Source organism: Mytilus edulis, chromosome 3 (genome assembly GCF_963676685.1).
Source record: "Mytilus edulis chromosome 3, xbMytEdul2.2, whole genome shotgun sequence".
Classification (NCBI taxonomy): domain Eukaryota; kingdom Metazoa; phylum Mollusca; class Bivalvia; order Mytilida; family Mytilidae; genus Mytilus; species Mytilus edulis.
This window is the reverse complement of record NC_092346.1, coordinates 39,695,783-39,708,436: the sequence shown is the minus strand read 5'-3', so window position 1 is coordinate 39,708,436 and position 12,654 is coordinate 39,695,783. Positions and strand designations below refer to the sequence as shown.

The window sequence follows — 12,654 nt, the reverse complement described above, 5'->3', positions numbered from 1 at the left end:
GAAAACCACTGAAATTTTGATAGGAAAACTGACAATCCTAGTCAATTAAGATTGGAGTCAGGTAGCAATACACAGTTAGAAGTTTAGTTTCGGATTTTGGCCCCGGTGGATTTTTCAAATATGAAAGTTATTGTTCATTTTTAGACAGCTGAGTATTAGTTTAGGCCAAAATTAAAAATATGTTTGTTTCCCCTCCCCCCACCCGGCTCAAAAATAAGCCCCATGGTCAAAAAATTATTTTCCACAAAAAAATCGAAATTATTTTTTTCCTGAAAATAATTTGTTTCCATTTTTGGAAAGTGCTTGAAAGCAGAAGGACTGATAATCTAAATAAATACACTCAAATTGGTCTGTTTACAAAGGGTAGACCTGGGGGGGAAACAGACATTCTTTTAAATGTGGCCTTAGCCTTCAAAGATGGTTTATAAGATCATCAAGATGATTTTTTACATGTTTAATTGGCTATTTTCTGTTTGACTCTCCGTATTTTCATAGCTAGACCAGCCATCAGTCCAGAAATTAATGTAATGTTTACAAACACTTTTTTTCTACACGAAGTTTTTGACGCAATTTTACAAAAAAATGATACGAAAGACATGTGATTTTCATTGGATTAACTGAAAGATATATGTAAACAGCTTTAGAAAAGGTATTACTTCAAGCAATTGAAATTCTACTTTTAGTAAAATTTTGGGGAAATATGTGACATCTTTCCCCCCCCTTTTTGCAAGATTTAGTGCAAATAAATGCAGATTGTTGCCATGGATACACCCAAAAGAAACTATATTTTACCATTTTATATACTGGATATAAAATCTATGGAAGATTCTGATTACATACATATGCACATATATGACACAAATAGTAAGCTTAATATTGCAAGAAAGCAATGAAAGGGGGTGGTAAAATTGATGAGGGCAAATTTTGATATATTTTCCTAACTGTTTGTAGCTACCTCAAGTGCACTCGCATGAGCCGGGTTCATACTTACAATATCAGTATTGACTGGCTAGTGATTACAGTAGTAACTACCTTAGACCACTTGGCCACCGAGTACCCTGCCATGTTTATGACAAACATATATAAATTGAAGCTATTTTAAGCATATAACAATGTGGCAATGATGGAAGGTGTTCACTCTGTGACTGTGGAAAGTATAAAAAACCCTCTACTTTTTTCTTGTGATTTTATATTTCATGTTCTTAAATGTACTATTTGAATGACCTATTGTCGGATAAAGTAAGGAAACATTTATATCTTACCAGTGATAAAGGTTAGAGTTCATGTTCTGTCTTAATTGACTCACACCTATAACAAAATAATATGACATTTTATAATATATCTGATGAATATTGAAAACTTGAACCAGAAGGAGTTACCAAATATGAAGGTTCCAGTACAAATATCAGATGCTAAAATTCAGTAAAATAACAATTTCATTTTTTTTTTTCATTTTGCCATGGTATAAAGGAAATTTGACTGTAGAAGTCTGTTTGACTCTCATCACTCTACAATTTAACAAAATACCAATTTGCATGATTTTATTCCATTGAGGATTTATGGCTACCTCTGGTAACTTTACAGCTTCTCTGCAACAGCAAACTGGCTATCACACTGTACACTCTTGACCAGTCAATGCGTATACAATAATGCATTTGTCATAAAATCTATGCGTATACAATAATGCATTTGTCATAAAATCTAAGTTACAAATAGAAAAAAACATTCTGAATTTTATTTCCATATGACAACTTACTATGATCAGCTCCCATAAATCTACAACTGGGTAATAACTGTGGTTGTTTTGGGTCCACTGTGATCTGAACAGATGCAGAAGAACCTGTAAACAACAAGAATGTGTCCAAAGTACATGGATGCCCCACCTACACTATCCTTTTCCATGTTCCATGGACCGTGAAATTGGGTAATAATCTAATTTGGTATTAAAATTAGAAAGATTATACTATTGGGAACATATGTACTAAGTTTCAAGTTGATTGGACTTCAATTTTATCAAAAACTACCTTGACCAAAAACTTTAACCTGAAACTCCCACTTTCATTTTCTATGTTTAGTGGACCGTGAAATTGGGGTCAAAAGTCTAATTTCGCTTCAAAATTAAAAAGATTATATCATAAGCAACAAGTTTACTAAGTTTCAAGTTGATTGGACTTCAGCTTCACCAAAAACTACCTTGACCAAAAACTTTAACCTGAAACTCCCACTTTCATTTTCTATGTTCAGTGGATTGGAAATTGGGGTCAAAAGTCTAATTTGGCTTTAAAATTAGAAAGGTCATATCATAAGCAACAAGTCTACTAAGTTTCAAGTTGATTGGACTTCAGCTTCATCAAAAACTACCTTGACCAAAAACTTTAACCTGAACAGACGGACGCACAGACGGACGCACAGACGAACGGAGCCACAGACCAGAAAACATAATGCCCCTCTACTATCGTAGGTGGGGCATAAAAATGTTGAAAATTGAAATTAAAATATTGATATATAAGTTCAATGCATATTTTATTTCACACCTTTATTTGGGTTATGTTGGTTGCTGTTTAACGAACTTTCCGTATTACAGGCTATTTCAAGGTGGATAGTTTTTATTTTTGAAGGCTGTCAGAATGCCTAGAGAGAACCAGGACCGTCAGTTCTTCAGATTAAAATGATTAAGACTGAAATTGAACTACTATTGGAAAAATTTCAAAAATGTCTAAAACACTATTTTCTGAATGCAATTACAGGGGTATAACAGATAGAATAAATGTCATGTTTTTAGAATTACTTATTAAATGCACTTCATCAAATAGAAATATCTTTTATAGATAAAACTATTTTGGTAGTATTTCCTGTGGACCATGTATTGTAGTATAAAATATTGTACAGAAATAAGTATCAGCATAAATATATTTGTATACTACAGAAATGATTAAAAGTGCATTGTAGGGGAGTCAATATGTCAACACCTTGAAAAACAGCTCCTCAGTTTTTGCAGATTATTGTTATTTATTGTGATTGCCATAAAAGAAGATTATGTTCAAAAGTTGTGGAATTGAATGAAGATTCTAAAGATATATATTTTTGTGGATAATTTTAAAGAAATAAACAGATATTGACTTTTAAAGATTTGTATACCTGAAATTTAATGTGGAGATATTGATTTTTGATTGTGAGCAGTTTTGACCATTTACTACAAAATGCCTTTAGGGAGTTCTTCACAAGGTGACAAAACTGGAGTTAAACCACAAGGTGAAAAATCTACAAATACAGTTCAGACATTGCTTTCAGCTAGAAAAGATTTGGATTCACAAAAGAATCCTAAACTCCCAAAAAGAACTCATTCAGAACTTTCAAGTGAGTCAGATAACAGTATGGAGTTAAGTGGTTTAACTAATTTACAAAAAGACCTTGATGAGATTAAATTGAACCTTAAGGGTGTAACAAAGAAAGATGATTTTGATATGTTTACAAAAGATCTAGTTAGAACACATGATTTGGAGATAGTAGTTACTACAATTGTAAATAAACTTTTCCAAAGATTTGAGTCTACCATGGACAAGAAGATCAATTGTAGGGTAGCACAGGTAGAAAAAGAAATGCAAGAAAAAATTGAAGCTTTGTCTGTTGAAAATGAAGACATTAGAAAACAAATTAATCAAGTAAGAGAAACAGTTATCAATGAAAAGAAAATTTTAAAAGACACTGTTAATTATACACAAGAAGCAATTGTAAGTGCAAATTACAACGAACAATATTCAAGGAAAAATAATATAAAAGTTATGAATTTTCCAAGACATGAAAAACAAGACTTGAGATCTGATTTCATTCAGAAAGTAAGGAGAGATCTGAATGTGCAGTTACAAGAGAGAGATGTAGTCGCAATCCATCGCTTGCCCTCCAATCAACCTGGGCCCAACCCTGTCATTGTTAGACTTTTCAATAGTGACGTTAAAAGGAGCATAATGAGAGTTAGAAAAGACTTGAAGGACAAGGTACGATTCTCTGATGACGTCACAAGGAGAAATATGCAACTGATTACCAAACTTAGAGACATGGAATGCTTTGAATCAGTGTGGTATTATAATTGTGGGGTGTTTGGAAGAACTGAAGATGGACTGCAACTGAAATATAGACTTTTTGATGACGTTCGAAGAAGACTGCAGGAAAGAAAATGAACACTTGACTTTATAAATTGATAATTTTTGAATAAGATATATATACTAACATAGAAATTTGAAAACAAACTATATATAAATACTATTAAATTATTGTTCAAACATTAGGTTGGCAAAATTAGTTGTAAAATATAAATTCTGCAACACTATAAATTTTGACATAAAAAGTATAGAATGATACTTTTGTGTTGCCATATTGAATCATTTACATATGTTTTTAATCTTTTTTCATTACAATTTCTTCAAATTTACTGTCTTCAATTTCTGCTAATTATCATGTTTGATATCTATATATCCTGTTACTGTCAGCAATGTTGTGCTGTTTTTGAAAAATATTTTATGTTGTATATTGATACAAAGTTATTACAAGTATGGGTTCTTTAAAAATTCTATCTGTTAATTGTCAGGGACTCAGAGATAAAGTTAAAAGAAAAGATGTCTTTAATATGCTGAAGTTAAAAGCATGTAATATTTACTGTATCCAGGATACACATTTTACAAGTGATTTAGAAAATAGTATTAGATCTATGTGGGGATATGAAAGTTATTTTCTTCTGTCAGTTCCAATTCTAGAGGAGTTGCTATATTATTCAACAATAATTTTGAGTTCAAAGTGTTAAAAGAAAAAAAAGATATAAATGGTAACTATTTGATTTTAGAAATTTTTGTAGAAAATCAAAAAATTACTTTAGTGTGCTTATATGGACCAAATATGGATAGTCCTGATTTTTTTCATAATATTATGGGCATTGTTGATGATTTTGAAAATGAAAGTTACATAATTTGTGGTGACTTCAATCTTGTACAGAACCCTTATATGGATTATTGTAACTACAAACATACTAATAATCCTAAGGCTAGAGATAGTATTTTAGGAATCATAGAAGAAAGAAGTTTAATAGATCCATTTAGGGAGCTTTATCCCAATGTCCAAAGGTATACTTGGAGAAAAAGAACTCCATTTAAACAGGCTAGATTGGACTTCTTTCTTCTTACAGATAATATGTTAAATAGTCTCAAAAACTGTGAAGTACATCCAAGTTATCGTTCAGATCATTCTATGGTATTACTTGAACTGGAATTTAATCCTTTTATTAGAGGAAAAGGTTTATGGAAGTTCAACAACTCCTTACTTTATGATATAGAATATATAAATACAGTTAAACAAAAGATTAGTGAAATCAAAGCACAATATTGTGCACTAGTTAGAGGAGAATGTTGACGAACTTTCAATAACTAAACTTGAGAGCAAAAAAATTGAACTTGAGCAATTACGTATTAAAAAATTAAAGGGTAAAATAGTCAGATCACGTGTTCAATGGATAGAGGAAGGTGAAAAACCAACAAATTATTTTTGTGGACTGGAGTCAAAAAATTTTATGAGTAAAATTATACCAAAAATTGAAAGAGATAATGGGGAAATACTTACTGATCAGAACAAAATTTTAAAAGAAGTAAAACTTTTCTATGAAAATTTATATAAGAAGAGAGATAACTCAAGTTCAGTAGCTGATCTGAAAGAAGATCTTAAAAATGTAAATGTTCCAATACTTTCTAATTGTGAGAAGGAGAGCTTGGAGGGTAAAATCACAGTCAAAGAGGCTGGACAGGCATTAAAAAATATGAAAAATAATAAAACTCCTGGCTCTGATGGCTTTTCTACTGAATTTTTTTAATTTTTTTGGAAAGATCTCCATTTTTTTGTGGTTGAATCTTTAAATTATGGTTCAGAACAGGGAGAATTGTCAGTAACACAAAAGCAAGGAATTATTACTTGCCTGCCAAAAGGAAATAAACCACGTCATTTTTTGAAAAATTGGCGTCCTATTTCACTTTTAAACACTGTCTATAAAATTGGGTCAGCAGTAATTGCAAACAGATTTAAGACTGTCCTTGACAAACTTATTAATCTTGATCAGACTGGTTTTATCAGTGGGAGGTACATAGGAGAAAATATAAGGCTTTTATATGATATCATGCAATACACAGAAGATCACGAAATACCTGGACTCTTGTTGTTAATTGATTTCGAAAAGGCTTTTGATTCTATTTCTTGGGATTTTTTGCTAAATGTTTTAGAGTTCTTTAATTTTGGGGAATCAATTATCAACTGGATAAAAGCTTTTTATAATAATATCAAGTCTGCAGTTATACAAGGGGGTAACCTTTCTGAATTTTTTAACATAGGTCGAGGCTGCCGACAAGGTGACCCTCTTTCACCGTATCTTTTCATCCTTTGTGCTGAGATTCTTGCACTAAAGATAAGAGGAAATAAGGAAATTAGTGGTATTGAAGTAACTCAAGTTGAGCATAAGTTGTCACAGTTTGCCGATGACACTTCATTGATTTTAGATGGTAGTGAAAAATCTTTATATGAATCCTTATCTGAATTGGAATGGTTTGCAAAAATATCTGGTTTAAATATAAATTTTGAGAAAACACAAGTAATTTGGTTTGGAAGTAAAAAGTATAGCAAGGAAATTTTATGTCCCGACGTTAACCTTTCATGGGGGGAGACAACTTTTAAACTACTTGGGATAAATTTTGATGTGGACTTGGACAATATTGTCAACATCAACTATAATGATAAAATTATACAGATTAAGAACATAATAAAACAATGGTCAAAAAGAAACCTTACAGTAATAGGTAGAATAACTGTGATAAAAACTCTTGTTTTACCTATTTTAAACCACCTTATTACGTCTTTGCCTAATCCTTCAAACAGTGTATTCCAAAAAATTAATGACATTTTTTATTCTTTTGTATGGAATTCTCCTATTCATAGAGTGAAGAAGGACATATTGATTAAAGAATATTTGGAGGGAGGATTAAAAATGATAGATCTTTATAGTTTTACCATGGCACTAAAATCATCATGGATAAGAAGGATTTTTCAGAGAGATAATAAGTGGCAAAGTATTTTAAAAATAAACTTTTTAATTGTGGTGTTCAGTATATCAAACAAGCTAGTTTATATATCAAAAACAGTTTTTGGAAAGATGTATTCAGAGCATGGGAAATGATTACTGATAAAGAAAGAAATATGGACTATGAATATTTTTTATCAAGTCCTATTTGGTTTAACAATATGATCAGAATTGGTAATAAACCTGTTTTTTATCAACATTGGTTTAATCATGGTTTACAATATGTTAATGATGTAATAGATGAACATGGATGTTTTATTTCATTAGAATTGTTACAGCAATGTTATGATATCAATGTAAATTTTCTGAATTACATGAGTGTTATTTCTGCTATTAAAAAAGCAGCAAACAATTACAAAAAAGGTTCATATAAGTTATGTTGTCCATTTATTCCAGCTTGCTTACAAGTCTTTTTTAAAAGTAGAAAAGGTACTAAAGATATGTACAAAATACTCATAAGTAACAAGGTGACTCCAACAGGACAACTGAAGTGGAGTGAAATATTAGGTGAAGATCTTATTTGGAAACATATATTCAAACTACCTTTTACAGTCACTGTCAATACAAACTACAGTGGCTTCAGTACAGAATCAACCATAGAATTCTTGCCACAAATAAATTTTTATGTAAAATCAAACTTATCGATAACCCTCTATGTACTTTTTGTAAATTAGAAGATGAAACTGTTGAACATATTCTGTGGAATTGTGAGATTATCCAAAATTTTTTACAAGATGTAGATTATTGGTTCTTATCTGGTGGGGTAAGCCTGCCATTGAATAAGTTGAATTTTATTTTTGGAGATATATCAAAAGTTCGAAAAGGTGACCCATATAATTTGATTTTTCTATACATGAAACAATATATATACAACAGTAGATGTTTTTCAAAAGATCTTTCAGTCAGTGCCATTAAAGAAAAGTTAAAATATATGTACAATTTAGAAAAAATAATGGCAGTCAAAAATAAGAGACAAAAACACTTTGATACCATGTGGAATGCATTTAAAGTATTATTTTTATAATTCAATTTGTCATTTGTTTTTACAATCTATATTTATTGTCAAAACTAACATAAAATATTATTGTATCTAATAGCACAATTATTATGTACTGAAAATCTTACAGGATATTTTTTTAACCTCTTCCTTTTTTTTTCTTTTTTTTTTATAAAATTCTTTAAAATTCTCAAGTGCCACACAGTGGTACATAAACATTTAACTCTAATTATATTTTCTTCTGTATTTTCTTGCTTCTTTTTTTTTCATATAAATAGAAAAAATTAATTTACAACAATGTTTATTGTCATAAATAAATACATATTCAAATCTATCGCTAATATTACTGTATGTATGTTTGATGTGTTGTATTTGTTGTAAATCTTGAAAATAATAAAAATTAAAAAAAAAAAGTGCATTGTAATTTGAAATCAAGGGTAAAAATTTGGTTAAGTTATAAGCTATTATATCTTACTGATGGCTATACGTCTGTATACTGCACTGAAGTTAGGATTGTCTGGTTCCAAGACCCAGGTATTCTTGTCTATGTCTTCCATACAGTCCCAAAATAACTGGTAACTGTTTACACTATGTGTGAACTGATTGTATAAATCTTCAAGTGTACTCTACAATATATTAAAAGTTTTTCTTTTGTAATCTTTTTGCTAATCTCCTTTTGCAGTCCCATTCAAATCTGATTTGATTTCCTATATGTACAGAGATTTATTTATTCAAACATATATCTATTGTATAAAAGTCATATAAAAGTAATTGCAGTAATTTTTGAATTGCTACATTAACATCTAATATAAAGTTTTTAAATTATCTCTTTTCAAATGTTAATTTTCTGTGCATGTTAAAAATACTAGAATACTTTTTACAGAAGAAATATGTTTTTAAGTCTTAAAGGGAGATAACTCAGTTTTATTACTATTTCATGACAGGATTTCAAATTATCTCCCATGGAATTGTATTTCCAAAATATCTAAACATCATATACATTTCAATGAATATCAAATATTTTTTTATATAGAAGACATTTTAAAAGGAATATTTTTAACAATTTAATTTTTACAATTGCATAGCAATAAAAGAAAAAGTCAATTAAAAATCACTTGATGTGTTTAAAGAAAATAAATCTTTATAATTTCAATGAGAGTTGTGGAATTAAAATCTGATAGGATTGATGTAACTAGCTTTCATCTTTATTTAATACTACTAACATTGATGACTTGACTGTGGATCTTCTACGGCAGTTTTGTAAAATTTCTGAAGTTTAATTTGATGAAACAGATTGCATTCGGATCAAAATTTTGAATGCACTTCAATTAGTCGAGAACCAAATAAACAGGCAAGCCACTTTTATTCAAACTGAAGAAAAAGACGGAAAAGTTCTGAAAAAAAAACTGTTTCTTAGAATATTTAATTTAAATTGAAAATAAGAAATTGGTATCATTTTTTCTTTCCATTCTTGTTATCATGAAATAACAGTTATACATACAAATCTTACAAGATAATTTCCTTGTGTATAAAAAATAATCTTATTGAAAACGAATAAGTGATAACCTACTTTATTGGTCCAATGAGGATCAAATGGTACAGGAAGATCTGTTATGCACTGAGGTGGTTCTACAGGATGCTGAAAAGTAGACATTTATAACATCAGGTGTATAATTTAAGAACACAAAATATTTATTTTGTAAATAATTGTTTAATTTGAAGCAATTGATCAACAAAACAATAGCTACAGAACTCAGGATCAGTGCCTTTAACTAAATTTAGCTAGTGTTGGTTCACTTTGGTTTTGATGCTATAATCATTGTTTATTTTTTTTCAATTACATTTGATGTAGAATTATCAACTTTAGATTTAATTTGTGTTCTTGTCATTTGCTTGCTTTCTCAACCTTGTTGTTGATGAGACAAAATAAAAGTCTGCATGAAAAACACATATAATACCTGAGGATGAAACTTCATTCCTAGGATGTGCTCTCTTCCATTGTGGTCTGTATGGAGGAATTGTAATAGTGTGAAGTCAGCATCTACTGATACAAGTCTGAAATGATATGTGAATAGTAAAAGTACTGTACAGTAAATAGAATATAGTTTTTGCATACTAAAAGTATCCAGAATTTCTTTCTCATAATCACAACAATATGCAAGAATGTAATCCTTTTTGATGTCTCTCCTATCAAAATATATGTAGTAATTCAATCTTTTGCTGTCACTGGTGTTAACTTCCTGAGTGTCTAAATTAAACTTATTCAATCAGCTTGGTGGTCTCCATGTAGAATTTTCACATTGAATGTTTGATGTCAGGGGTTCTTAACTCTGCCTTGTTGAATCTATCTTTTAAATTTGAAGGTAAAGCCTGCATTTCAGATCTAAACTGTATTTCTCTTATTGTACAGTCTGCCTAGGATTTATAAATAACGCCAATTGTAACTTACCTGTCCCATCCTAAACTCTCAATTTCTGATATAATCTGACCACATTTTATAGGTTCTTTATTTGACTTTGTACTTTTTGTAACTTCCAACTTCTTTTCCTGTGAAAGTTAAAAAAAAATTTAACTTGTATGTTGGTGACTGTCACATTTTCACATTTCAAAAATTCCTATATCAATATTTTAACACCTCAATTTCAATCTTTTTGATTGATTCTTTTTTTAAATTGCTCAGAACCATTGTTTGGGCAAATTCAGGTAGGAAAACCAACAAAATTAATAAACATTATATTTGAAACACAAAAACTGTTTAAACAATTTACATTTTGCACTGTTTTATAATTAAAACTGTTAAGATTGTACTGTAAAAGATAACATCAAGAAAGATAATCATCTAATATTAAAGATTCAATGTACAAACAACCTAAAATTTAAGGAATCCAAGAGAAGGTGAAAGTTTTCAAGGACAGACTACCGAATGACAAGTTTTGAATAGTATATAGCAGATGTCAATAATGAAAGTTATTTTACAGGCTAAGATTTAAATAACTTACAATAATTCTTGTCATTTCTTGCAGAAAACTTGGCAAAGATTTACTCTGTAAAATTCTCTGGAAAATAAATTTCAAATGTATCAATACAATTTTATCTTCAGCCACAATGTTTTTGTGCTAATACAATTGTTTTCTTCAATTTGATATAAGAAGATGTGGTATGAGTACCAAAGAGACAACTCTCCATCCAAATCACAATTTGTAAAGTAAACCATTGTATGTCAAAGTACGGCTTTCAACACAGGGCCTTGTCTCACACCCAACAAGCTATAAAGATATATATTACTACTATCTTTTTACATGTTTCTAAAAAACAAACTGTTAAGAAAGGGATGCTATCAATTTGCAGCAAACATTGACAGTAAAACAACTGGATGGATTAAATCATATAGCAGGTGTGCTGAAACCATATAATTGCATACCAAATACTACGGAATTCAAGGGTTTTGATCAATAAATCTTAAACATGTTAAAATATGTAAAGAAAAATGTTTTGAGGTCAATGTGCAAAAAATTATTGAATAGTTTCCGTTTGTAATTGTTATAAATGTATCATATATATCTGCCTGATAGTAATTTTTTATTTCAATTCAATCAATTATTACAAAGTCTGTATGTGATTAGTTTAATGCAAAGCTTTTCTTTAATTATCCTCACCTGTTTAAGCACATCCAGACAACCGTCCAATAAGCATTTTAATTTCCAGTCACATGACAAAGTAGCTTTGGCGATGTCAGATGGATATTCTAGGCACAAACGGAAATCTTCATTCTGTAAAATAAAATAAATTGGTAATAAAGAAAATTTGTTGATATTGATAATCCGTCCAAGTATATCTTTGATAAAAGTATAAAATATGCAACAAATTTTTAATCCATTACCAAATTCTGTCAGCAGAAAAATAAAACTTTGCCAAAAAAATTGAACTTCCAATATGGATGTGCATAATTAAAGAATATAAGCACTGGAATAATAATAATGAAATCATAATAGAATTCTCACCCTGAACCAATTGACAAAAAAGCCGAAAATGTACTTAAAACTACTAGAGTACCAGAAAAAAGAAATCATCAAGGAAACCTAAGACTAAGTCAAAATATTTTTGCAACATAGTAAGAACAAAAATTTGGTTAATAATTTCAATCTTTACATAAATAAGGCTGTTTGTTTTCTCGTTTGAATTGTTTTACATTGTCATTTCGGGGCCTTTTATAGCTGACTATGTGGTATGGGCTTTGCTCATTATTGAATGTCATACAGTAATCTATAGTTGTTAATTTCTGTGTCATTTTGGTCTCTTGTTGAGAGTTGTCTCATTGGCAATCATACCACATCTTCTTTTTTATATTTGCTATTTCTATTCTTTTTTTCAATGCTTAACATGCTCAGATATTATGAATTAACTTTTAATACCATAACAGTTATATAACCATCATATCTAGTTCCTTCTCTATTCTGTAGCACCATATTAGGAAACTCTAATAACATATCCATCTTACAAGCAGTTTCTCTACTCTTCTCTATAAATCAGGAATCTAGTCACTAAAAAA

At 29.8% G+C, this 12,654-nt stretch overlaps 1 protein-coding gene across 2 annotated transcripts in view; it reads right to left on the bottom strand.

Moving 5' to 3' along the window:
- LOC139516475 (E3 ubiquitin-protein ligase FANCL-like) overlaps window positions 1–12,654 on the bottom strand; it is a 24,071-nt gene extending 11,417 nt beyond the window's left edge. The window contains exons 1-9 of one of the 2 annotated variants that reach the window (XR_011662971.1): window positions 12,518–12,654; window positions 11,762–11,875; window positions 11,105–11,161; window positions 10,555–10,652; window positions 10,064–10,160; window positions 9,676–9,744; window positions 8,581–8,731; window positions 1,757–1,840; window positions 1,263–1,308 (exon numbers count right to left, since the gene is read on the bottom strand). Coding sequence is in view for 1 of the 2 variants with exons in the window: in XM_071306615.1 (XP_071162716.1) it covers window positions 1,263–1,308; window positions 1,757–1,840; window positions 8,581–8,731; window positions 9,676–9,744; window positions 10,064–10,160; window positions 10,555–10,652; window positions 11,105–11,161; window positions 11,762–11,875; window positions 12,518–12,598 (797 nt within the window). In the remaining variant the exon portion in view is untranslated. The remainder of the gene's footprint in view (window positions 1–1,262; window positions 1,309–1,756; window positions 1,841–8,580; window positions 8,732–9,675; window positions 9,745–10,063; window positions 10,161–10,554; window positions 10,653–11,104; window positions 11,162–11,761; window positions 11,876–12,517) is intronic. The other variant, XM_071306615.1, reaches the window with a different exon arrangement.